At 42.3% G+C, this 27,639-nt stretch overlaps 2 protein-coding genes across 8 annotated transcripts in view; one reads left to right on the top strand and one right to left on the bottom strand.

Annotated features, from left to right (window-relative positions):
- The window catches only part of FBXO36 (F-box protein 36), a 64,302-nt gene extending 59,553 nt beyond the window's left edge, over positions 1 to 4,749 (bottom strand). The window contains exon 1 of the mRNA XM_089683506.1: positions 4,605 to 4,749. Coding sequence (XP_089539632.1) covers positions 4,605 to 4,700 — 96 coding nt within the window. The 5' untranslated portion in view covers positions 4,701 to 4,749. The remainder of the gene's footprint in view (positions 1 to 4,604) is intronic.
- Positions 4,750 to 4,801: 52 nt separating this feature from the next.
- TRIP12 (thyroid hormone receptor interactor 12) overlaps positions 4,802 to 27,639 on the top strand; it is a 179,965-nt gene continuing 157,127 nt past the window's right edge. For 5 of the 7 annotated variants that reach the window (XM_089683505.1, XM_089683504.1, XM_089683503.1 and 2 more), the window contains exon 1: positions 4,803 to 5,359. The gene's annotated coding sequence lies outside the window, so the exon portion shown is untranslated. Of the gene's footprint in view, positions 5,360 to 27,639 lie in introns of all 7 variants that reach the window. The other 2 variants (XM_089683501.1, XM_089683500.1) reach the window with 1 other exon arrangement.

The raw sequence follows: 27,639 nt of genomic DNA, 5'->3' as shown, positions 1-27,639 counted from the left end.
GCATGGAGGAGCTCAGCTATGAGGAAAGATTAGAGGAACTGAATTTATTCTCTCTTGAGAAGAGGATTTAAGCGGGGGACATGATCAACATCTATAAATACATCAGTGGTTCATATAGTGAACTCGGTGTAGAGTTATTCACCCTGAGGTCATCACAGAAGACAAGGTGGCACTCTTTACGTCTGGAAGAAAAGAAATTTTCTCCAAACACGGAAAGGTTTCTTCTCAGTAAGAGCTGTGAAAATGTGGAATAGATTCCCTCAAGAGTTGTTTCTGGCCAGCTCAGTGGATTTCTTTAAAAAAGGCCTGGATTCTTTCTTGGATACACAGAATATAACTGGATACTAACATTTACAGTTGTGTCCAAAATTATTCAACCCCCACTGAAATTGAGTGTTTTGGCCAGTTTGACATTGCTTTTGATCATTCAGTCATCTTGCTTACATTTACATTAAAGAGGCACTTGTAGGTCAGACAAATATAACATAACAGTTATAATGAAATAACCACAAATGTCTTTTCTGTGCTCACAGCATTATCAGTTTTATTCAACCCCCAAGTGACATTCAATCTTAGTACTTAGTACAGCATCCTTTTACAGTTATAACAGCTTTTAAACGTGAAGCATAGCTTGACACAAGTGTCTTGCAGCGATCTACGGGTATCTTCGCCCATTCTTCATGGGCAAAGGCCTCCAGTTCAGTCACATTCTTAGGCTTGCGCACTGCAACTGCTTTCTTTAAGTCCCACCAGAGGTTCTCAATCGGATTTAAGTCTGGTGACTGCGATGGCCACTCCAAAATGTTCCAGCCTTTCCTCTGCAACCATGCTCTAGTGGACTTGGAGGTATGCTTGGGATCATTGTCCTGTTGAAAGGTCCAACGTCTCCCAAGCCTCAGGTGTGTGACGGACTGCATCACGTTTCCATCCAATATCTCCTGGTACTGAAGAGAATTCATGGTACCTTGCACACGCTGAAGCTTCCCTGTACCTGCAGAAGCAAAACAGCCCCAAAGCATGATTGACCCTCCACCATGCTTCACAGTAGGCAAGGTGTTCTTTTCATCATAGGCCTTGTTCTTCCTCCTCCAAACATAGCGTTGATCCATGGGCCCAAACAGTTCTAATTTTGTTTCATCAGTCCACAGAACACTATCCCACAACTTTTGTGGTTTGTCCACATGGCTTTTGGCATACTGCAGTCGACTCTTCTTATTCTTTGGAGACAGCAAGGGGGTACGCCTGGGAGTTCTGGCACGGAGGCCTTCATTACGCAGTGTGCGTCTTATTGTCTGGGCTGAAACTTCTGTACCCACATCTGACAAATCTTTTCTCAGTTCCTCAGCAGTCACACGGGGACTTCTCTCCACTCTACGCTTCAGGTAGCGCACAGCAGTCGAAGTCAGCATCTTCTTTCTGCCACGACCAGGTAGCGTTTCAACAGTGCCCTTTGCCTTGAATTTGCGAATGATGCTTCCTAAGGTGTCTCTTGGTATGTTTAACATCTTTGCAATCTTCTTATAGCCATTGCCCTTCCTGTGAAGAGAAATCACCTCTTCTCTTGTCTTCCTGGACCATTCTCTTGCCTTCACCATGTTTGTAACCACACCAGTAAATGTCTAGAAGGAGCTGAGTATCACAGTCATTTTAAAGCTGCCTAATTGGTGCTTATTATGCTTGATTGCTGCTCGGTGACATCCACAGGTGTTTTCAATACCTGATGGAAAGCACCTGTATGAACCTCTGTTCTTCAGAGTGGTAGTCTTTAAGGGGTTGAATAATTGTGGCAATGAAGAAACCACATAAGAACCATTTACTACTGTATTACATAAACAATTGATGTCATTTTAGTTGCATTTGGGTAGTTACAACGTCCTTGTAGGATTTGATTCTGAATACAATTCCAAATGTACACTATAGTCCCTAAACCCCTTTACAGCATTGGGGGTTGAATAATTTTGGACACAACTGTATAGGTAAATTTGATCCAGGGAATATCTGATTGCCTCTTGGGGGATCAGGAAGGAATTTTTTCCCCTGCAGGAGCAAATTGAATCATGCATTGCTGTTTTTTTTTGCACTTCTCTGGATCAACTGTGGGTGTAGGATTATCTTTTTTTTTTTTGGTTGAACTGTATGGACTTTTGTCTTTTTTTAGCCAGACTAACTATGTAACTATGCCCATGGAACAGTGTCAAACTACAGTACCTAAAAATCTCCATAGGCGACGCTTTAAAAGCCTTTACAGGTTACCAGTGTACAGTTACACAGGAGGTCTAGTGCTAAAAGGATTTCTCTCACTATGCACCACACGAGGTATCGCTGTGAACAGTAAACTCTGTTAACATGTGTGCACGACCTATGTATGCGTTCGCCTTTGTGCGCAAGCACAGGGGGACAGGGGTGCTTTACATTTTTTTGAAATCTCATTTTGTTTTATTTTTACAATATTCCTTTAAATTATTTTTTGTTCACTTTTACTGCTTCCATAAGGAATGTAAACATCCCTTGTGACAGCAAGAGGCCGTGACAGGTGCTCTTTATGGAGAGATCTGGGGTCTATTAGACCTCAGACGTGTGCTCTGCCCTTACAAGCATCTGATCGCACCAATGTCGTTGTGTTCTGATGCTTTCCCTACTTACGTACAACGTACAAAATTAAAACTACTAGTATTTATTCTCTAGGGTGTCTGCTTTCAGAAAATATATATTTTGGGGGTTTCTAAAGTGTTACTAAACCCACAACAGTAAAATCAGTCTGTATATGCAGTAAAGCATGCTTGTTATACTCACTGTGGAACCTAAGGGGTTAATCCTCTGCATTGTGTAAAAAGGATACTTGATACTGACTTATCTGCTCATCCTCTTCTTCAAATGTCCACATCTTATCTCCTGAAAAGACAGACTGAACCATAGCCATTCTGCACATGCTCAGTTTAGTGTGTATTGCTAGAGAAGTTTTTTCTTTCTTGGGAGAGTGCATGTGATCAGCAGAGGGCTAATCAGCACTGTCCAGACAGAGGTCAGGGGTTCTGCATCCACCTAGAGCAGAAAAAAAACTCCTCCTACAAGCTTTAACCAGTGCTCTGCTGGACACTGATAGAAGTCACAAGACTGCTCTAACTGCTGATGAGAAAAGGTATTTAGCAGTTTATATTTACTAAAATATTTGCATTTCCATGTTCTGTGTACTGTGTGAGACCAAATATAGTGAATGCAGGGTCCTGGGTTTAGTAACACTTTAAAGTGGAGTTCCAGTCTTTTTTTTTAAACTTCCAATATTTCCAATGCCCCTCCAATGTACAGTGTGAAATGGAAATTATTTTTTTTTGTTTGTTTCTAAATACCTTTATTATAATTCTTTGGGCGGCACTTCCTGTCCCGGCCGCCTAAGCAATGACGTCATTAGGCGATTCCCACTGACTCCTGGGATATTGGCGTCTTTGGGAAGCCTAATAATGTAATGTGACTGACAAGTTGCCATAGGAACAGGGTGGGTACTTCTGCTGCTGCCGCCATTTCTACGGCAACCTACACTAAACAAAATGCGCTGCGCAGTGTCATTACTGCGCAGGTTCGAGATCGTGAGGTGCATGCTGGGTAGCCAGCTGCACTGAATCCCGAAAAAAGACACAAGTGGGCTTCAGATGCCCACATCCTAAATGGCCACCTGCCTGCTTCTGAGATCGGGTACATTTTTTAAAATGTTAAGCTAACCAGCACGAATACTGTGCCAACAATTGAAATGCACAAGTAATAACAATCACAAGCGAATTTAAAAAAAAATTGATCATGGGGACTAGAGCTCTGCTTTAAGTAATCTTCAGGCCTACAATTTTGGCAGTGAAAGGGTTAAGTGGTGGTATTAAAGGACAGGGAAATGCTTTGTACACACCATACAACTGTAATGTGGGAACAGAGATGGTAAACATGGAGGAGTTATGGCCCAGCCCTCTATCTCAAGGAGCCATTGGTCCCCATTTTATGTGTATATAGCAGGAAATCAGTGTATGATTAGAGGGCCATCCAAATTCCTGATAAACACAACATAGACACTTTGTTTTGCTGTAATACAGCACAGATCTTCCTCTTATCTATTGGTTATATTACAGCTCCGCCCCTATTCCGTACACTTCCACCCTTAGCTCCGCCTCCACTAAGGAAACATCCGCGGCTAGCTCCGCCTCCATTCAGTATACTTCAACCTTTAGCCCTGCCTTCTTCCGCACGCTGCGCCCTTAACCTCGTCTCCATTTCCTACACTGCACGTAGCTCCGCCCCCATTCCGCACACTGCCAGCATTATCTCCGCCGCATCTCCCCGCGCACTAAGACCCTTGACTCCGCCCAGAATCCCCGCAGGCTGATCTGATAGTTCAGCCCCCATTCCGTACATTGTCAGTTTTGTTCCGTCCCTATTCCGCACTCCGATTCCTTCAGGACCGCCCCCATTCCGTACACTGATAGCCATTAGCTCCGCCCTCGCTCAGTCACGCACAGCACACTGGCACTAGGTGAGCTCCTCACCCTCTCTCCTCGTCCGAAAACACGCTCCAATCCTTTGCAGCAACCTGCTCGCACCCCCCGTAACACAACACTACCCACCTCGCTGCGAGTGACCTGCAGCTGATAGAAGTCCTTGCTCGGTGCCGGAGCTTGTCCGTCGCACTGGAACAGGATCTCCGGCATCAGCGCCGCCATCTTGAGACGCTCACGCGGTTGCTAGGGTAACCAAGGCGAATTACCCCTTCCCTAAGGGATCCGTGCGCGCTGAGGGGGCGGGGCCTATCCTCCACAGATCCCTCCGCCTCACATACATCCCCGAACAATAAGCACTGGACGCCTAACAGTTCGTCCTGGGAGCTCACAGAGCGGCACAGCGTGTAATAACCGTCCGGGGGCGACACGGTGACCCTGGCGGAAATAAACCGAGCTCGGCCGGTCGAGGGGTCCTGTGGGGACCGGCAACTCTTCCCGACAATCTGTGGTTAGAGAAACCGACGGCAATAAAAGAGGCATTACATAAAAAGACAACTGCCCTCGGCCAACGGACGCCAGAGTCGCTGAGGCCGTCATCCAGAGAGTGTGAGAGGCCCTATGACTCGTTCCACGTAGAGGCCACAGCCGCCCGAGACGGCCCGGTGAATCTGCGTTTCCCCCTTTTTGCCCGTAAAGTAGTCCGCGGAGGGATCCCGGCTAGGCCGCGGTTATGGGGTATATAAAGTAAGCCCTGCAGCGGAAGGATCTGGAGCGGTAAAGTAGTGCGCGGAGGGATCTGGGCCGCGCGTCCTCAGCTGATCGGTGAGAAGGAAAACCGGAGAGGAAGCGGAGACACCGGGGGGAGTGCGGCGGAGACAGAGGTACCCGGGGAGGGCCTCAGGACAGCGGCCTGCTCACACACAGGCCCGGTGCTGTAGTAGTGATAACGCCGAGTGGTGTCTGTGCCAGGAAGGCCAGTATATGGCATCATAACACATGTAGGCATTGTATAGACGTTATACAATAGGGGCCGGCTCACAGCACCCCCTATGGCCGGGCTCAGGCCTGCACTCCGATCCGGGTTATCACAGGAGGTCATGGCTGGGCCCTACTAGGAGCACTACTACACACAGGCCTCAGTGGGCGCTATTCCCCACACACATCGTCATAGGATAGGACTAGAACCCTGTGTGCAGGGGGACACGGCTGGATGGAGCACAGATCCGGGGGGGCACATACATTTATTTATAATCACCCAGCCCCCTTGGCTCACTGTATTATTATACAGGATTAGTATAGTGCTGACTGTTACAGTACAAGAGGGCTGCTGGTCCTAAGAGCTTACAATCTAATAGGGAAGGGGCAGCGATACAAAAGGTAACATTCACAGTTCTCATGGCCTACTCCAGCCTTATTACAGAGGGTGAAAGAACACACAGGTCAGCCAATAGGAGATAAAAACAACTAACCGCTCATCTTTTCCTGTATGCCGGTGTAAAACTCATTCATACAGGCAGTAAAAAACAAAAAAAATGCTGCGTTTAGATGCGTACAAAACTGAACGCATCTAGAAGCGCACTGTAATAATGGATCCATACAGACAGCTGCGTTTACATGTGTGCTGCGTTTAGCCACACGCACAAAAAAAAGCAGGACTCAGGGTTAGATATTATGTGCTTTAGGCACACATTTTACACAGCTGCTTCTAGAACCTTTTCATGTACAAAACAGGCTATGTCTGTCTGTGTGAGTCTGTTGGCTGATCAAACATGGTGCAATCTGATTGTACTATGTAATTGATGGTCCATCTCCATTAGATTGTACAAGGGCCTGCTAAATTTCATTAGATTTGTCCTCCTTGTTAAGCTGGCCATACATTATACAATTTTCCTGTAGATTTATGTAGTGCAAGGGCCTGCCTTATTGGATACAACTTGAAAGTGTTTAGGTTTGACCTCATATTATATGGATTAGGTGAATCTAAAGGAAAGAAATTGTATAATGTATGGGCAGCCTTAGTGTTTTGGTAACTCTCTAAAGGAGATTGTACGGTCGGGTTGTATTGTGTGTGTGGTCAGCATTACTCTTCAGCCATCCATGTTATCCTGATTAATTAGGAGTGAATTGTTTACATTGAATATTGATCAGGCCTGATGAGGGGTATGCATTGTGTGTGTTTGTTTTTTGGGGGGGGGTTTTTCCATTCTGCATCTGATGTCAGATGAAGTGTAGTCTTGTGTTCTATACCATGTCATAGATTTGAACTAATGTTCATCAGTGTGCTTACATACTAAGCCATTGGGGTGGTGGTTCTGCAGGGTTTGTATTCGACTACCAGCTTGCACAGCATGTTACACTATTATTTATTTCAGGTACTTATATAGCACTGTCAATTTACGCAGCGCTTTACATGTATATTGTACATTCACATCAGTCCCTAACCCTCAAGGGGCGTACATATATATTGTACATTCACATCAGTCCCTAACCCTCAAGGGGCGTACAATCTAAGGTCCCTAACTTACATTCATACATACACATACTAGGGCCAATTTAGACAGGAGCCAATTAACCTACCAGCATGTCTTTGGAGTGTGAGAGGAAACCAGAGTACCCGGAGGAAACTCACGCAGGCACAGGGAGAACATGCAAACTCCAAGCAGGTGGTGCCATGGCTATAAGGCCCCATTAATACCCAGCGTAGGGTGAACATGCGTTTTTGCGCATTTCCATGCATCCTGCATAGAGCAGTCCATTCACTTGACAAACGTTCCAAGAAGCTCCATAACCTTTTGAGGCATAGAGCTTTGCATGTTTAGTGCACAAACATGCGATTCCTAGCCACTTTTTGGGTGTCGTGAAGAATTAATTACACCACAAGCACGACGCACATTTTTCACTTGTTCAAGGAACGTTTTTTGCGCACATTCCCATAGTGCACAGGTGTGAATAGGGCCTAAAGGGAGACAGGACAGTTCAATACAAGAGTTTTGGGGGGAGGGGCTGCTTATAAGAGCTTGCAATCTAAAGGGGAAGGGGAAGTGACACATAAGGTCACAATCAGCATGGCCTACTCTAAGATTAATAATCTTTGTAGGTAGATTGGAAGAAAACACAAGTCCATCTAGTTCAACCTAACAAAGCAGCAACCTGGAATATTTGTATTTTCCCATTTGATAGCTGGTTTTATACTCCAGCTGTGCATGTTGTTAAACATATTGATTGATTAGGAGTAAATAACGATCAATCCTGATTAGGACAAGGGGTAGTTGTTGTTTATTTCTTTGGATCTGATTTCACTTAACATGCAGTAGTCTTTTGTGTTCTATAACATCTCATACATTGGGATAATGTTGGACAATCTGCTTACATACTGTGAGCCATTAGGGTTAGTATTCATAATATCCAGGAGATATTAACAATTTGTAAAATAAAGGGGGATGGTTCAATTACAATTCATTACAAGAAGGTTATGTTTTTTTGATTTGTCACGTGAGAAAACAAAGATCTTGTCCATGTAGGATCTGAAGGTTTTTGGCTTTTGAAGGCTTTCTGTAAACAGTATGTGGAATTAATGAGATTATGCAGACGTTCGCTGTTGCACTGACGTGAGCTAGATCAAATATTGCCTTTGTATATTTTTTTTTTTTTTTTTTTTCCATGTGTCATATGGGGTTGTGTTCCCCCCAATCTGTGGGTTTTGTACCCCCATCAGGGGCTCTTTGTCAGATCCAGCTTCCTGTTATTGTTCTTGGTGGAGGATTTGGCCTAGTGACGTTCTAGGTGCTCTACCTGATTAAATTCCCCTTCATGCTCTCCTCCGTGTCACTTGCAGTATGGGGGGAGGTTTAGGGAAGGGGACGTCTCCTTGGCTTGTCATGGGGTCAGTGTTGTGCCTTTGATGGCCCTGATGTGAGTGTGTTGATTTAGCGTAGACACAGTGCAGTGTGCTTGCTTTGGAGTGTTCTGACGTTGCTTTGTCTGTCTGTTTTGTGGTGGATATTAGAGGTCAGCTGCAGAATGTTGTAATGTCTGTTGAGATTTGATAGTGATGGGGAGATTATTTTACTGCAATGTTGCGATTTAACCTGCTATCCAAGGACCTGGCTCTGTAGGCCTGTAGTGTCCCATATAAAGTGCAGCTGCTGAGACGTGACTGCATGGGCATATTCTGATACACCATGGGCAGCATTAGCCAGGACTGTAAGCAGGTAGCTAGAACCATATTAAAAGGATACTGCATTTTAAAGCTGAACTCCAGGCTTGCCTTCAGGACCCCTTTAATACCATTTGCATTGAGATGTGTTGGCCAGCATTCATTGCACTTTCCAATTCCAAGACAAGGCAATTTGCCATGTTTCCTATGGTCCAGTTCACACCATTGCATTGGCTTGCTACGCATTAAAAAGTACAGTATGCACTACTGTTAGCCAGCAGGCTGTGGCACAAACCACCTCATCCCAACACTGCTAGGGTGAAAAGAACTAAATTTAAATGTCCTTTGTTACAACTCAATATATTTGTAACAAAAATGAACGTTGCAGTGCACTGGAATTGGCAATTTAGCTGTGTTCTCACAGCACACATCAGCGATTGTGCAATCAACGTGGTTGTGGAGTGAACCAGCCTTTACTGATTTTATTGCACACTGAGCTTTTTACAGTGTGCAGTAAGTAGAAGCTGCAAAAAGTCAGCCTTTTCATTTCCTGGCTGGATGACGTCCAGTATCCTCTAACCCTTTTCCTCCCCAGCCTGACTATTATTGGGCCTTCCCTTTTATTCATTGGAATTAGATTTTTTTTTTTTTTTTTTTTTTTACTGTGGAGGCTTAGTACCACATGTGTGCATTTTATGTAGAACAATGTTATTACTACAATAGAAACCAGCAGACATTTGCCCTGTGTATACCTGCCTGTCGAATGGGCATGCTAGAAAACTAACTTCCGATCAGTGCTGGCAGCCAATGAACAAGTTGGTGACATATTGTAACCTCTATCTTTTTCCATTCTTCAAGAACGACCTTTTAGGTCTTGTTCACACTTGACTAAATTTTTAACTCTTCAAAAACTCTCCTATAACGTTAGTATGGGCGTTAGGCATCAATGAGCTTTAGTATTGGCGTTTTACAAGCATTAAAAACGCTCCCCAACCGCCCTGTGCTCAGTCTTGAGGCGTTTTATAAGCATTTTACAAGCGTTAAAACCACCACAAATGCCTATAATAAACTATAATGCTTTTAATGTGCTGTATCCGCACTGCAAACGCCCCGCAAACGCCTGCCAGCTCGTCTGTGGAGCTTCACCATAGACTTGAATGGGAGATGTTGAAATGCTTCAAACTCCTCCAGATTCGACATGAGGCTTCAATTTTGAATCTACATGACGCAAATGCTTCATGCTTTAATAATGTGAACAGCACTGTGTGCTGTCCATAGTATCATTTGCATAGGCGTTTGAGGAGAGTTAAAAATGCAGCCCCCCCCCCCCCAAAATGCCTGCTTTCAATGCTAGTGTGAACTAGGCCTTAGAACCTGAATGCTAGATGGAGAGTGTTGCTCAGCTTGTCTCTTCAGAATTTCCCATAGGTTGGGTCCAGATCAGGAGACCTACTTGGCCACTGAATCGTTTTCACCCTGTTCTTCAGAAATGCAGCAGTGGCCCTAGATGTGTTCATTTTCATGTTGGAAAAGTGCACAGCAACCAAGGGCACGGAGTGATTGTAGCATCTTCTCTTGCATCTTCTCTTTCAATATAGAGCAGTACATCTGTGAATTCATGATACCATCAATGAAATGCAGATCCCTGACACCAGCAGCACTCATGCAGATCCACAGGACACTTCCACCACCATGTTTCATTGTAGGTACCATGCATTTTTCTTTGTGCTCCTCACATTTGTAACGCCATACAGTTTTGAAGCCATCAGTTCCAAAAACGTCTTGGTCTCATCGCTCCAGACTACAGTCCCAGTAGTCTTCTTCTTTTTCAGCATGGGCCCTGGCAAATTCTAGGCAGGCTTTTATGTACATGGGCTTTAGGAGAGGCTTCCTTCGTGGACAACACCCATGCATGCCATTCCCCTGCAGTGTACTCCATATTGTGTCATGGGAAACAGTCAATCCCAGTTTGGCTTTCTACTTCTTTAGCTCACTGCAATGAACTTTCATGGCGATTTTCTTTAACCCTTATCAGAAGACGCTTCTGTCAAGGTTTTACTTCCGTGGACGGCCTGGACGTCTCTGTGAGATAGTTTCAGTTCCATCTTTGTTACATTTTTGTATCTCTTTTGCTACTGCATTCTGACTGATAAGTAAAGCTTTGCTGATCTTCTTGTAGCCTTCACCTTTCTTGTGTAAATAAATTATTTTCTTTCTCAGGCATTGTGACATTTCTGTTCCATGTGGTGCCATTGCTGACAGCAAGAAATGGGAAGGGTTTTTTCTTTTCTTTTCTAAGTAACGCCCTTTTATAATAAACTGAGTGCTGGACACCTGTTTAATGAATTAATTAGACTCACCTGTAGTTTTTTTGTTTGTTTTTTTTGTTTTTTTTTCTTCTTTCAGGTATTGACCAAAATATATTCAAGCTATAGTTCTATAATGGATGTGGGCTGAAAGCACACACTCAGGTTTAATTTGAGGAACCAAAAGTAATTGGACAATTGAATCAAAAGCTGTTTCATAACCAGGTGTGGGCTACTGCTTTATTTCTTCATCAGTTAGGCAGGTAAAACGTCTGTAGTTGATTCTAAGGCTACGTTCACACTAGCGTTGTGTGCAGGCGACAGAGAGGCGTTTGGGAAGCGTTTTTACCGCTTCCCAGACGCCTCGGACAATTCTGCATATTGCAGCACATGGTGCTGTTCTAATGGGAGCGTTAGTGTCGCGGCAAAACGAATGCCTCTGGTCGAGTCAGGAGGCGTTGAAGCCTCCTATTCTAGTCTATGGTGCTGCTCCGCAAACGCCCGGCCGGCGTTTGCGGAGCAGTAACACCATTTAAACTTCATTATAGGCGTTTGTGGGGCGTTTTTAATGCTCGGCAAACACCTAGCAACCTCCGCTAAACCGTTCATGCGGCGTTTGCAGAGCGTTAAAAAACGCTCCGCAACTGCTGGACCAACGCTTGCCAAATGCTATAGGGACGTTTGGCAAGCGTTGGTAAAACAGTCAATGGTGAACGAGCCCTAAGTGTGGTATTTGCATTTGGAATCTATTGCTGTGAACCTATACCATGTGTTCAAATGAGCTGTCCAAGTTAAACTGGCCATTGTAAGGATTCAAGATCAAAACAAATCCATCAGAGAGCAGCAACATTAGGAGTGGCCAAATCAACAGTTTGGTACGTTCTGAGGAAAGAAGAACGCACTGGTGAGCTCATCAACATAAAAAGGCATGGACGTCCATGGAGGACAACAGTGATAGATGATCTCAGGATCCTCTCTATGGTGAAGCAAAACCCATTCACAACATCCAGACAAGTGAAGGACACTCTCCAAGAGGTGGGTGTATCATTGTTAAAGTCTACAATCAAGAGAAGACTTCACGAGAGCAAATACAGAGGGTTCACCACAAGGTGCAATCCATTCATAAGCCTGAAGAATAGAAAAGCCAGATTAGACTTTGCCAAAAAAAATCTAAAAAAAAAAAAAAAAAGCCAGACCAGTTCTGGAAAAGCATTGTTTGGATGGATGAAACGAAGAGTAATCTGTACCAAAATGATGGGAAGAAAAAGGCTTGGAACAGCTCATGATCCAAAGCACATGTCATCTGTAAAACATGGTGGAGGCAGTGTGATGGCATGGGCATGCATGGCTTCCAGTGGCACTGGGTCATTGGTGTTTATTGATGATGTGACAGAAGACAGAAGCAGCCGGATGAATTGTGCATTGTTTAGAGAGATACTGTCAGCCCAGATTCAGCCAAATGCAGCAAAGTTCATTGGCGCTTCACAGTACAGATGGATAATGATCCAAAACACACTGCAAAAGCAACCCAGGAGCTTTTGAAGGAAAAGTGGAATATTCTGCAATGGCCGAATCGATCACCTGATCTCAACCCAATTGCACATGCATTTCACTTGCTCAAGGCAAAACTAAAGGCAGAAAGACCCACAAACAAAAAAACAACTGAAGACTGCTGCAGTGAGAGCCTGGCAAAGCAACAGGAGGAAACCCAGTCAACTGTCCAATTACTTTTGGTCCCTTGCAAAATGGGGGTGATGGCTACTGTTAAGAGCTGTAATTCATAAACCCTGTTTTGGTCAATACCTGGAAAAAAAACTAAAATTGTGCCTGTGTTCAATTTTATATATGGACTTGTGTGTTTTGTGTGTGTATGTATTTATAGTACGCAGTCAAATTTAGTTCACAGTAAATTTATACATCTTTTATAGTGCTAGTTTAAAACCTAATTTGTCATTTCTGTCTTGGTTTTAGCAGTGTCTCTCGGCATTTCCTTAGGTTGATAGAATCTGTGATCGAGAAGCAGTGACTGCTGTGTAATCCCATTCAGCACAGTGTACCTAATATAGAATAGTGCCTGAAAAGACTCTGCATTGCCTTTAGCAACAAATCAGCTTCTCTTATTTTCCAATCAGCACTGACAATGGGCCAGCTTTTTTTCTTGTTTTTTGTTTTTTTCCAGGCAATATATGCATTTCTTTCAATCTAAAGTGGTTTTAAACCCTTACATATACCCAGTGAAGTGACTGGCCTCAGGTGATACAACAAGATGAAACAAATCATCCTATATAAGTTGTACCTGTCTATTTTGCAGCTTTCTTTTCTCTCCATCTGTGCAAAGTGCCAAACTTATAAAGCTTGCCTGAGAGTTCAGAAAAAAGAGGGCAAAGAGCTGGCTGGAGGGAAGAGGCACCTCCCTCCACATAGCACACAGGAACATAACTGAGGCTGTCAGCTGGATATCTTTTCTGTCACCATTTTCTTTTGGTATCAGGAAAGCTTGTCAGAAGTGCTTCATGCGGATAGAGGATCGAAGAAACAGACAGAGATGACATTAGTGCTCTGGATTGAGACAAGTAGACACTATAGAGGAATATGCTGTGTTCATATTTCATGTCTAAGGTTTACAACCACTTTAAAGTAACACTAAATTCTGGTTTGAAAAATATAAATTCTCTTGCATTCTGTATTCAGAATTAAAAAAAAGCCCCTTCTCTTGCTCTCAACCTCCTTTAAATCTCCAACTTCCTTTTCATTTATTTGCTGTGATTCAGCTTCCTGTTAGATGATGGTGGCTACGTTTAGTTCTCCATGAACCCACTGTATGTAAGATCGTAGCCTCACTCTTGGTTTTGTAGAGTGCATAGACCAGTGCACATGACCACAATTAATGTGCACTGCTTATCCTGAACAGAAGGGGGGGGGGGGGGGGAAAGATGCAGGAGTTTACAGATATGTTAAAAGGAGGCAGAAAAATACAGTAAAAAACAAGTGATAAATAGATTAGAGGGCCAATAATGTGGATGTTTTATGGATTTTGTGGAGCAACAGGATATTGTTCAGTGGCTACCAGCCATTTATAACTGCAGAAAACACTTGCTGTAGCTTCCTTCTGTAGTGTAACTGTACAGGAAGGAGTTAGAAACATACTTATCATAGTAATAGAGTTCATATATCTCTATTTTCACTATTGTTTGCCCACATGGGTATGCAGGCGGGCCCATTCATTTCATTTGGGGTACAGTGTCTGCACAGACGCAGCTGCTGCTCCCAATTGGAAAGCCATGCAGGCCCGAATGTTGACAATGTGCATTGGGAACCATCCACCACACTGCTGTCAGATTGGGACCAGCGTCCTTGTCTATGCAGATGCTGCATCCCAATTGGAATGAATGAGTGCCTGCATGGAACACCTATGCAGCCCCGTACAGACAAACATGACCCTCACATGGGTGTATGCTACAGTATGCCCTTGAATGAGACCTTGGACACCTGACTTCAGTTTGTAAAGATCATGTATTCTACATAACAAGGGGAAATTATTAAAAAGCATCTGATACAAGTTCTGTCTCAACTGAAGTCTTATTACTGTGATTTGATTTATTCACAGTAGGATTGTTTTTTTGAAGTGGACGTGAAAAGATTTTGATTTATTCAACTGTTTAGAAAATAAATGTAAAAGTCTGACTGCACTCTATTTGAGAACAATTTTGTCTCATTTCATCCACCCCCCCCCCCCCAATTAATGGCATTTATTTTAGATTAATTCTGTAAGTGGATACCTGCCACATTTGAAGTGTCAGTGAGTCCTCTAATACATTTAAATCCAGCATGATGTCCTAAACCTCACCCACCTATTTATCAGAAGACAATGTGTATTGACCATTTTTCTGTCTCCTATTTCTGACCACCTGGTGTCATTGGTGGAAGTGGTTTTCCTGAAGTTCCAAGGTTTTGTTTCAAGCTGTGTACTGCTCTCCCCATATTACAACTCCTATATTTTCCTTGCTTATGCTGGCATCTTCCACAAGCTAAGGGCGATTATTGCCATTTTTCATATGCTGGGGTTGGATGCGTTGGCACACGTGAATGCAGTTCACTGGTTATGCACAGATGAGGGTGGCTACATCCCATGCATAGTGGGACCATGTAAAGCAGCCATTCTCATCCTGGGTTCCTCCAGAGGTTGCTAGGGTTTCTCTAAAGTGGAACTACACTTCATCTGAGCACCACAAACCAAAAATTCTACTTAAATAATTAATATTCAGTGCAAACTCTCCCATCCATTAATGTCTCCATGCTTTATTTTGCTGAGAAATCACCTTGAAAACTCCCACCTAGCATTTCTGGCTGTGGCCACCTTGAATAAGGGCAGGTAATTCATGCAGTATTTACTTCCAGGAATCCATCTGCCTTTAGCTCAGCCATGCAGGCAGGAGGGTGTGATTATCTGAAAACTCCTACTCCCCTAAAGACTCCTGGGATGTATGACTTAAGCTTGGAAGCCAGGATATAATTGGAGAAATGTAAAAAAAAAAAAGTTTAAATCAAGTAAATATACCTTTCTATCTATTTGTTTTTTAGCAGCATAAGGATTAAAAATAGTCCATGTTGAATGAGAGAGTGAAGTTCTGCTTAAGCTATGGCTGAGTGATCTCCCATCTGATGGCGCCTGCACATTACCAGGTCCAATGCCACTTGGCAGAGCCATGACATTAATGACATTCTTAGCTGCCTGTAAGGGAGGAATTCTGACAACCACTGTATGGGGGCATTCTTCCCGCTGAACACAATGTGAGACCGTTTCCCAATGACCCCTCCCATAGAATTGACCTGAACAATGGTTCTCTGAGACTTGAAAAGTATTTCAAGGGTTCCTCCATGGTAAAAAGGTTTAGAAAGGCTGATATGGAGTTGTGACCTTCAAAAGTGAAGTGTGATTTGCTGACTTTTTGCATTTGTAATTTGCCATTTACTACCTGACACTGCTATTCCCAGGTATCAGGTTGACTTCATATGAAAGTATGGAACATTTTTGGTGGGGTTTGGTGACACTTTAATTGTGTAAGGATCTCATGGGTATGCACACTGAAGTCTAAGGTTAGTCATGTGTATGTTGTAATTATTACTGCATTTCCAGCTGAAGAATAAAATGTCTTTGGTGCTGTTAATGAATAGTAACAATAACCTAGTTAACTGAAGTGCTAACTTTATGGAACTTCACCTGAAATTAGCCTAATAACTGTGCAGGATAGGTGGAAACCACCGGGGTTGTTTGTTTGATGGATGTTAAAGTGATGCACAGCTGTTATGTTGACAGCCCACCAGAGGTAAGTGTTGCTGATGCAGCGAGAAAACAAATGGCTGTGTTATGCAACGGATATGACTTCTTGTCTTGGCATGAGCTTTGACTGCATGATTTAGATGTAGTTTGAGTGTATTTCTCTGACAAATATGGCATAATAAATCTAGGTACCTCTAACCTTTTTAATATTGCCTGTATATTCCGTTGTACCTGTACAGGTTTTTGAAGATGATTTTGGCTGTTGCTGGAATAATCTTTGCATATGCACATCATCTGTGTCCAGTTTCCCCATGAGGATAGCAACAAAAACTGAGGTGTGCAAGTACAGAACCTAATGGTGTCCTCAACCTGTAGATGTTTCTATGATGATACTGACTTTATAAAATCTGAATCTTAGGCACCCTCCCCAAATAACTGGTTGGGAGGTATTGCAGACCTGTGGGGCGGATTGAATTGTACGTTTTGTACCCACGGTTCATCCCTTTTGCTCAGGTCTGGACTAATCTTTACAAAATCTTGGAGACAGCTGTCTTATGTTACCTCTCAACATAGTTCTTAAAGTAAATGTAAACTCACCTTGTAAAACAACCCATTCAGTTTAAAATATAAAAAACTTTTAAAATAAAAGTTTTATATATTTTTTTTTTATAAGTGATCACATTCCCTCTGTTCTCGGTTGTGTAAGAAGCTTAGAGAGCTGGGGGAGAAGCAGCAGCACACTGGTCTTCCCAGTGAATGCCTGTGCATGGGGGAAGGGCTTGTCAGGACAAGTCTGATCATTAGAGGAGAGCAGGCTGATTTCTCAGCACAGCCAAAAACTAAGCATGCTCTGCTCCACTGCCTAGTGTGGTCAGTTTATAATAGGAAAGCCGAGGGACTGGCAGAAACACCAGGTATTTCACACAAATGAAGCAATACAAAGAGAACAGGATACTTTTTTTCATACAAGTACAGGGTACAGCAGGCACATAACAGGAATATGAACTTTTTTGATTTGACTTTTTTTAACTTTTTTTTTCCTTAGCCCATAATTTTCCTTTCTACCCTTTTTACAGTGATTCTAAAGGCTGCTATTTAAAAAACAAAAACAAAACTTTTCGGTCCCCCCTGGCTGTCCTGGCTCTAACAACCCCCCCCCCCCCCCCAGCCAAGCTAAGGAGAGGGAGAGACCTGGGAGAGCTGTGGCTCTCATGCAGATCATTGGATCTAGTTGGGGCTCCGGTAAGTACGAGGAGGAAGCTGCATCCAGAAGGTCCTTTTTTTTTTTTTTTTTTTTTTTTTTTTTTTTTTTGTGAGTACCTGAAAAAAACTAAAATTGTGCCTGTGTCCAAATATATATGGACCTAACTGTGTGTGTTTTATTAGTGGTGCACCGAAATGAAAATTCTGGTGCCAAAAACGAAAATTCGCAATGCACTTGACTGAAAACCGAAATGCGCAGTTTTTAAAAATGAATATTTATCTTTTGGAAAAAATACACTTTGATTAAAAAAAATATATATATACCCCAATTGTTTTGTAAAATATGTAACCAGATGTTACGGTGAGTAAATAGATACCCAACATGTCACACTTTAAAATTGTGCATGCTCGTGGAATGGCATGAAACTGCGGTACTTAAAAAATCTCCATGGGTGATGCTTTAAACATTTCTACAGGTTAGCAGTGTAAAGTTACAGAGGAGTTCTAGTGCGAGAATTATTGCTCTCACATGTAAATAGGGAAAGCCGGTTATCGGCATTTCTCTCCTCACGAGCTGTCACGCTGACAGGTCGAGAGGAGAGCCGGTAATCTGCTTTACTCAGAGGGGACAGTGTGCCCTGATGATCAGTGTAGCCCCAGCAGTCCCACCTGTCAGTGCACATCAATGCCACATATCAGTGCCTACCAGTGCACATCAATGCCACATATCAGTGCCCATCTCAGCTGCCTTTCAGTGTTACCGGTCAGTGCCACCTAACTGCCTTTCAGTGCCCATCAGTGATGTCTGTCAATGACCATCAGCGCCACCTGTTGGTGCACATCAGTGAAAAAAATCATTTTTACAAAATTTTATAACAAAAACTGTTTGTTTTTTCAAAAATTTCATTGGTTTTTGGTTTGTTTAGCAAACAAAAAACCCAGAGGTGATTAAATACCACCAAAATAAAGCTCTGTCTTAAAAAAAAAAAAATAAAAAAAATTCATATGGGTACAGTGTTGCATGACTGCGCAATTGTCATTCAAATTGTGACAGCACTGAAAGCTGAAAATTGGCCTGGGCAGGAAGGGGGTATAAGTGCCCTGTAGGCTAGTGGTTAACATTGTAGTAAATGCCCTTTTCTTCACTTGCACCTATGGGTAGGCTTACCTGTTGGTACAAGGAATATCTCCTGAACGTGCCTTGGCAATAGCCCATGATGAATGTGCAGTGAAGGTTTACATTTAGTGCATGCAGTATGCTGTCGAATGCAGAGCACCATGCCATGGCCAGGACTCCAACGCACGTTTGCAGGCGTGACATCATTGCAACCCTGACCATTCAAACAGCTGTAACCTGTGAACCTAGACGGAACACTGGGTGAAGGTGGAAGCGTCGGTACTAGCATATTATGTCTTAGATCTGCTGGGAGCCACATTTTTTTTAAATTTCTTTTTGGACGTTTAAATCGCTTTAACACAACAACACAGTACTGAATTTCTAAGATGTTTCCATTATATAATCTATGGTCACCACTCAGGTTTTAGTAATTCTGGGTATTTCTTCTCCAAGAGTGATTATATTATTGCGAGCTGCTCACCTTTTTGGTGCAATTTAACCCGGCTTGGCATCATTGACCTTTGATCTAATTATATGTACAATAAAAGGATTGTTCCCCCTTTTTTTTTTTTTTTTTGTAGGGAAAACTGAAGTCACAAGCTAATCACAAGTTGTCTGCTTGTTGACGGCCAAGCTTGAACATCTGTAGTGAACATAACACACTTGCCAGTATCTAAACTGCTTATTGTGCTGGCCACACAATTGGGGTGGTGTATTGGTCGATTTTAGAGAATTCCAAACTGCCTATAGTAGGTGATACCAGGGAATTAACTGGGTGGTGGATCACAATGGCCTATTGCTGTAGGTTATACTTGGAAATCCATTGGCCGGTTTATTGGCGGATTTATAAAAATTAGGGTTGCTGTCCTCAAGTGCCCCAAGGGGCTGATGTCCTATATCACTGGGATTTTTAATCGGGATTGCTGTAAAATCCCATGGGTTTTTGTGTTTTCTGCAGAAAACATTGACTATGCTGTTACCTGTTTGCTCTGTTTGGTGATTGTGTTACAGGATCCATCCAATTTAGTCACCTAGCAACCAGATCTGCTCATATGCAGGCTCCAAGCATCATACACTGTGTCTTAGATGTTTCTTTCCAAATTTCCAGAGAAGACTTTATACCAGGTATCTATCATACTTTATAGACCAATTTACATTTTTGTCTGCCAGTTTAAAGAAAGCCAGTCACAATGTAACATTCTGAAAGTGGATACATAGGTAAATTCCTACGTCTACCTGAATATATACCTGATTAATCTCTGGGGAATAAAAACCTATATTTCTACAATGCTGGGAGAATGACATCATCTGAATCTGCTGCTGGGGACATCCACCTCTCAATTTATCCTGGTGATTGTAGTCACTGAGACTGAAGGTCATGGGGAATCCAGAATGTTGTCATTGGAATAGAGGGGAATTCTTTCTATGCAAACCCCTGTTAAGTGACAACTGTCTGGGAGGGGGGGGGGGGGGATTTCCCCTTACTTTGTAGATATTTCCTGTTGTATCTCCGGAACAGCAGGTGAATGAAAATCTCCATAATGGCGGAGAGAACACACAGAACCAGTTAGAACCTTTCCATACATTTTTGGTTTTAGATACTTACAAATGCATGCATAAGAGACCTTGGTTATGCAGGGCAAAATGACCAGGATCCTCCTTGCCGGTAATAAGTTGGCAGGTTCACTGTCTGCGTGGCTGGAAGCTGCTGCTCTATCACACTCTGCAAGTGATCCACTGTGGATCTCTTTTTAGAGGGGCAGTAGACTGCTCTCCATGTGAATAAGGCCGGATTACAGGGGTGCCTAAAATGTGGTGTGTTGTGTGGTTTTTTGTTTTTTGTTGTTTTTTTTCTTAGCAATAACCTTGGCTTTTGTCTGGCAAGCTGGCTCAGACATTTAATTGGGGCAGCACAGTGGCCCAATGGTTACACTTCCACCTGGCAGTACTAGGGTCGTTGGTTCGAACCCCAACCACGGCACCTCCTGCCTGGAGTTTGCATGTTCTCCCTGTGCCTGCGTGGGTTTCCTCTGGGTACTCCAGTTTCCTCCCACACTCCAAAGACATGGCTGGCATGGGGTCCTCATGAGGAATTTGTGGTGTGAATGGTCATTAACATATATTTTGTTTCCAAGGGTGGGAAAGGTCTGAGGTGTGAATTGGTCATTACAATGTGTGACAAGCTTGGTAGGAACATCCTGTGTTCAGTGTTTTGTCCATCTGAGCACCTTGAAAACGTTTTGCATGCACTTTTCATGATGAAAAAAGGCTCTGGGCAGCCTTGAGAACTGGAAGAGTTTAAAAAAAAAAAAACAGCCGCAGTTCCAAGCGTTTTGCGTTTGAAACGCTGATAAAATCAACGTCTGAATGCAAGTTTGTTGCGTTCAAAATAATGACTGTAAACTCAACTGCCTGTAAACGACTGTAAATGAAGAGGTGTACATGGACACATAGGCAAACATTAGGGTGAGTTCAGGGGCTGCTGAAAAAAACGCTGAACAGCTCCTAAATGTGAGTTTATCAGCTGCAGTGTACATTTTATTTATTTCAGGTACTTATATAGCGCTGTCAATTTACGCAGCACTTTACATATATATATATTATACATTCACATCAGTCCCTAACCCTCAAGGGGTGTACAATCTAAGGTCCCTAACTCACATTCATACATACACATACTAGGCATGAGCCCTTATCCCAATACCAAAAAGAAACAGGCCTTGTAAGGGAACAACACTTGTTCTTTGCAGTGTTGTGCTTCCTCCTTATGCAAATATGGCAGCATAATTTGCTAAACCTGGCCATACACGTAGGGTTTTTTTTTTTTTGGTTCAGCCAGCTGGAAAAATATAACGGATCCCTCCGTCCACACTACACAACATGAATGGTCAAATCTGTTGCAGCTGTTGTGCTGCATAATATCCCCCAGCAGTTAGATGTAGGCACTGTTTGCCTAAATGTTTCCTGCCTCGCTCTTTAATTTTTTTTTTTTTTTTTTTTTTCCATTCATAATGGGGTATCGGACAGGGCTACCCATTGAGCTACTTTTGACCATTTTATCAGAAAATGGTAAAAATTCAGTGTATGGCCAGCTTAAAAAGGTATTAAACCCTAAAGCACATATTTTATTTATGGCCCATTCATTGTATTGGAAATTTTCCTGCAAATTTGAACAATTTTTTGTGATTGTTTTTCAACATTACAGCATTGTTTGTTTTTTTTCCTGATTGATTACTACTACTACCACCCCCTACTGCTCATGCGGATTTCACTTACATTTTATTGTCACATGATTTACCTATGAACAATATAAAAATTTGATCAAAAAAATTCCCATCATGTTTGTTTCATTTTTTTTTTTTCTTGAAACATTAATTGACTGACTCAGTAAGAACCACAACCATATGAAAATCGAGCAATCTGTCTACCAACCCCTTTTTTTTTTTTTGTTTTATCTTAAATCTGCTGGTACATCTATCACTCCCTTCTCCCCAGACTGACAATGCTGCTATCCAAAGGTGTCTGTTGCTCCTCCATCCAGAGTGTAGGCACTCTAATACAGGAGGTGTTTTACCGTCCCGATCACCAGGTAAAAACACAGGGGGGGGAAAAGGTTGGAAAGGGGAACTGGTGGAGCCACCACATCTGATTGGTAAGCTGCTATAATATTAAAACTGAAAAATAAACAGAATTCCATATTCCAATTTTATTTTAGCATTTTACACGCATTAACCCTTTTACTGCCACTGACATATATTTTTTGTGTTTTTGTTTAAGAGCAACATCACATACATGAAATACCAAGATGTTGTACAAGTTACAAGCAACAAGAATAAGAATTCGCATCAGTCGTACAAGTTATGAAATTGAGTGTTACTCAGGTCTTTACACAGTTTTTGGCCCCTTGCACACGGGCGTCACAACGTCCTGAGTAAACATCAGTAAATTGTGACGCCCATGTAGGGGCCAGCGTATTCTAGATGTTGCGAGGTTACCTGACTTTTTAACCACAAACACAAGGGACTTAACTGGGAAGGGTTTCGCAGAATAACCGGGGAAGTAAGGGAAATGGGGTAGATGGGGCTATAACCACTTGCTGACCGCAATACATATATATACTTTTGCGGTTTGCAAGTTTTATATACTGAGGTTATGGGTGGGTGGGTCCCGCCACCCTTTATGCTTTTAAAGATAGCCCCTTTATGCTTTAAAAGATAGATTTCCCCCCCCCCTCCTTTATGCTTTTAAAGATAGAGGTGACATTTGGGGTCTTATAGACTCCAGATGTCTCCATAAAGAGGACCAGTTGTTTATTATTATTATACAGGATTTGTATAGCACCAACAGTTTGCACAGCGCTTTACAAAATAAAGGTAGACCTTATAGGGCAGCACAGGGGCTAAGTGGTTAGAACTCCTGCCTGGCAGTACTAGGGTCGTTGGTTCGAATCCCAACCACGGTACCACCTGCCTGGAGTGTGTATGTTCTCCCTGTGCCTGCGTGGGTTTCCTCTGGGTACTCCGGTTTCCTCCCACACTCCAAAGACATGCTGGTAGGTTAATTGGATCCAGTCTAAATTGGCCCTAGTATGTGTATGTATGAATGTGAGTTAGGGACCTTAGATTGTACACCCCTTGAGGGTTAGGGACTGATGTGAATGTACAATATATATGTAAATCGCGGCGTAAATTGACAACGCTATAGAAGTACCTGTAATAAATAAATTACAGTTACAATACAATTTGGTACAAGAGGAAACAGAGGGCCATGCTCGTTAGAGCTTACATACCTTGTTTCTGTTACAAGGGATGTTTACATTCCTTTTAATAGCAATAAGTGATAAAAAAAATTAAATGGACAGTGTAAAATTATAAAGAAAAAAAATTGAAAGCATCCCCCCATCCCTCCGTGCTCACTTGCAGAAGCGAACGCATACGCAAGTCGCACACACATATGTAAATGGTGTTTGCACCACACATGTGAGGTATCACTGTGAACGTTGGAGCAAGAGCAATGATTCTAGAACTCCTCTATAACACTAAACACTTCTAAACAACCCTGTAAAAAATGTTTAAAGTGTCGCCGTTTGTTGCCATTCCATGAGAGTGCACAATTTTAAACTGCAACATGTTCTGTATCTACTTTACTTCTTTCGTATTTTACATAAGAATTGGGTTATATATTGTGCTTTGTTTTTTTTTGTGTTTTTTTTTTTTAAAACAATTGCGTTTGAAAAACCGATGTGCAAATATTGCGTGACATTAAAAAATGCAACGATCGCAGTTTTAATCTCTAGAGTCTCTGCTAAAAAAATAATGGTTGGGGGTTCTGATTAATTTTCTAGCAAAGAATACAGATTTTTTACTTGTAAACAAATCCCTGGTGGTCACCGGAATTCCCCATTAGAAGATTTCCCCTCTATTTATTATGTTCTGATGACAACCCAAAACTTGGGGTTTTCTTTCACTTTTACTCTTGGTGAAAAAAAGTGAGGGGCATTCCTCTGATATGGCTTACCTGGTGTGCAAACATTGAATGATTTGATGTCTAATATGACAAAATGATTGAATTAGATATTGATGGGGAGAGAGGCTGATCAATGTACATTGCAGGGATTTTAACAAACCTTTTCCTACTTTTTTTTTTTTTGTTGCTTAGAATAAAAATCTGTTTGTCCCGCTATGTCTTTTAGGTACTGGTTCTGAATGGGAGCGACTTTTGCGCTTGGAGTACTGTAAGAAGAGCTGCATCATAAAATGACATTTGTGTTTAGTGCAGAGTTCTCCATCCAATCAGGAAATTAGATTTCTGAAGGTGTTCTGTACACCAATCTGTCCTTCCAAGAGCCATATTTTGTTGACTTTTAAGAACATTTCAGCGGCAGCAATTTGAAAAGGGAAAAGTAATTTTTAATAATTAAACTACAATGTGGCAGTTGTGTATATAAAAAATATATGTATATTTTTATTAGTGGTGCACAAATTTATTGGCTATAAATGGGGATATCAGCGTTTTGCCGATCATAATGGCCGTCAATGCAAAATCGCATCCCATTGACTGCAATGCAAAAACACCTCTATTTAAGTTTTTTTTTTTTTTTAATTTTATATATTTTTTGTTCAATTTTTACTTTCAATAAGTTTATTTTTAAGTTACTGGATTGCATTTTAAAATTTATGTTCATTTAAATTCATGATATAAATTAAAAAGTCGAATATAATTAAATTTTTAAATATACTACTCAAAAAAATTTAAGGAACACTTTTTAATCAAAGTATAGCATAAAGTAAATTAAACCCCTTGTATATTTATCAGGTCAGTTAAGTAGCAGAGGGGGTCGTTAATCAGTTTCAGCTGCTTTGGTGTTAATGAAATTAATACCAGGTGCACTAGATGGGCAACAATGAGACGACTCCCAAAACAGGAATGGTTTTACAGGTGGAGGCCACTGACATTTTTTTCCCTACTCATCTTTTCTGACTGTTTTTCACTAGTTTTGCATTTTGCTAGTGTCAGTGTCACTACTGATAGCATGAGGCGATACCTGGACCCTACAGAGGTTGCACAGGCAGTCCAACTCCTCCAGGATGGTACATCAATACGCGCCACTGCCAGAAGGTTTGCCATGTCTCCCAGCACTGTCTCGAGCATGGAGGAGATTCCAAGAGATGGGCAGTTACTCTAGAAGAGCTGGACAGGGCTGCAGAAGCTCCTTAACCCATCAGCAGGACTGGTATCAGCTCCTTTGTGCAAGGAGGAACAGGATGAGCACTGCCAGAGCCCTACAAAATGACCTCCAGCATCCAACTGGTGTTAATGTCTCTGACTAAACAATCATTTTTTCACTTTGATTTCCGGGCTGTCTTTGAATTCAGTCCTCTGTAGGTTGATTTTCATTTCCATCAAACGATGGGGCAACTTTACGTTCCTAACACATTACCCAGTCCATATCAGTATAGATATACAGCATGAGATTTTTCCCCATTGAGATCTGATGTGTTTTCAAAGTGTTCCTTTTTAATACCAGTCCTGCTGATGGGTTAAGGACCTTCTACGGAACCTGTCCAGCTCTCCTACAGTAACTGCCTGTCTCCTGGAATCTCCTCCATGCTCTTGAGACTGTGTTGGGAGACACGGCAAATCTTCTGGCAGTGGCACGTATTGATGTGCCATCCTGGAGGAGTTGGACTGCACCTTCTGTAGGGTCCAGGTATCGCCTCATGCTACCAGTAGTGACACTGACCCTAACCAAATCAAAACTAGTACAAATCAGTCCGCAAAAATGTCAGTGGCATCCACCTGTAAAACCATTCCTGTTTTGGAGGTTATCTCATTGTTGGCAATCTAGTGCTCCTGTTGTTAATTTCATTGTATTCAGTGTATGACCAGCTTTACCACAATAGTGACCATTCTGCAGCGTATGCAGATTAACCCATAAGTGGCCAGTTAGCATTAATGATTAAGTGGATGCCACAGAAGTGTTAACCCCTCAGTAACCTATCTGCACTGTATGTGATTCGCTTTAAGAGCATGTACATCAATCCGTCAGTGATGAATAGTATGTATGCCTTAACCATTCGGTGCCCATTCCTCTTGTGATAACCACTTAATGCCTGATCCTCAGTCTGTGCATTATCTTTCCAGTGCTCCTTCCCCAGGCATGTATGCGAACCTCTTAACACCCAGTACCCAACTCCTATATGTTAAACCCTTGGCACACCGTACCCAATGTATGTGCTTTACCTCTTGGAATGTAAACGCTTCTGCTAAAGTGCTGCCAGTGCTCTGCATGGGGGCTGTCTGCTTGCAGGGGCCAACTTGGGAACTGCATGTGGTGCCTCTGCAGTTCCTCCACCCCGGCACTCCTCTGGCATTTCACAGGGGTTAAAAGGGAGGTTAAAAGTGGGGGAAAAAATTGGCAAATAAAACAAAAATATAGCGTATAGAATTGTGACACAAGTCATATTGTAATTGAATGTTATTAATGACCTTTCCTTATCAATCTGCAGCTCTGTAATCTTCTATAAAAATGCAATGCAATATGACCCCTTGCTTCTCAGTCTACACAGTGTGTAGAGAGGGTGGGACAGTGTATGCAGGGGGGTTTAGTTTAGTTTGGGTAATTTCTAATCAGACTAAAAAGCCACGCCCAATATGTATTAGAATTTACCAACACTCACTTTTTGCCTCGTAGCACAGAAAACCTCTCACTAGTAGGGGCCCAAAGCATTACTTTGCCCATGATGCTATTAAGATAGCACTGCTATACACATATACGTTTACTCCTCAGCAGCCAGTCCCTAGCACATGTGTACCTCCACACCCTGTAAGATACTACAGTCTTCTCCACTGTAATACCCTCTGCACTCTTCTCCAGCACATACTGCCTGATGTCATATCTTGTACATGCATATATTGCCCCCTGGCATGCAATCCATCATCCTCATCTGTACTTAATGCCGGCTGTCTCTCCCACTTTCTCTTTCTGGAGCAAACATGCTTTTAGAAAAACAATTGTCGTTGTATTTCAGGCACTGTTTCTATAATCCATGTTCAGGTTTGGCTCTATGTTCTATTTATAACCTTGCAGTCTGCATTTAATATTTATGCTCCATGTGTGAACTTGCAGTAGGTCCTGCTTAATGCATGGGATGCTTTCATAGCTCTAGCCATGCTGCTGTGCTTTAACCTTTGCTTTGCTTGACCAACATGACCATGTCTGAGAAATTGTATATCTAGCATTCATTTGAAGTGTCAGTTGAGCCAATAATGTGCAAAAGGACCCTCTGTATGCTGATTAAATCTTTATTGCTCGAAATGGTACTTATTAAATGAAACATTTAAACCTAGTCACTAAAATCTCATATACAGTTATGTTAATGTAACTTCAAAAGTAATTTTCTTTTTAAATCTACATCCTTAATTAAATAATACCTGGTTATCCTGCCATGAAGGTTCTTCATAAGACCCTTCTGTTGTAGGGTGACAGTGTTCTGTTTGCGTCTCCCAGTAGTGCTCCTGCATTGTTACCTTGTCACAACGGCTGCTGTGTGAGCAAATGCGGAGAGAGAGACTCAGGAGAGCTGCGGCTCTCATGC

Source organism: Staurois parvus, unplaced genomic scaffold, assembly GCF_062004578.1.
Source record: "Staurois parvus isolate SC_StPar_1 unplaced genomic scaffold, SC_StPar_1.0 ptg000312l, whole genome shotgun sequence".
In the NCBI taxonomy this organism is placed as follows: Eukaryota; Metazoa; Chordata; class Amphibia; order Anura; family Ranidae; genus Staurois; species Staurois parvus.
Note: the sequence above shows the minus strand (reverse complement) of the source record. Positions and strands in the feature narration are given on the sequence as shown.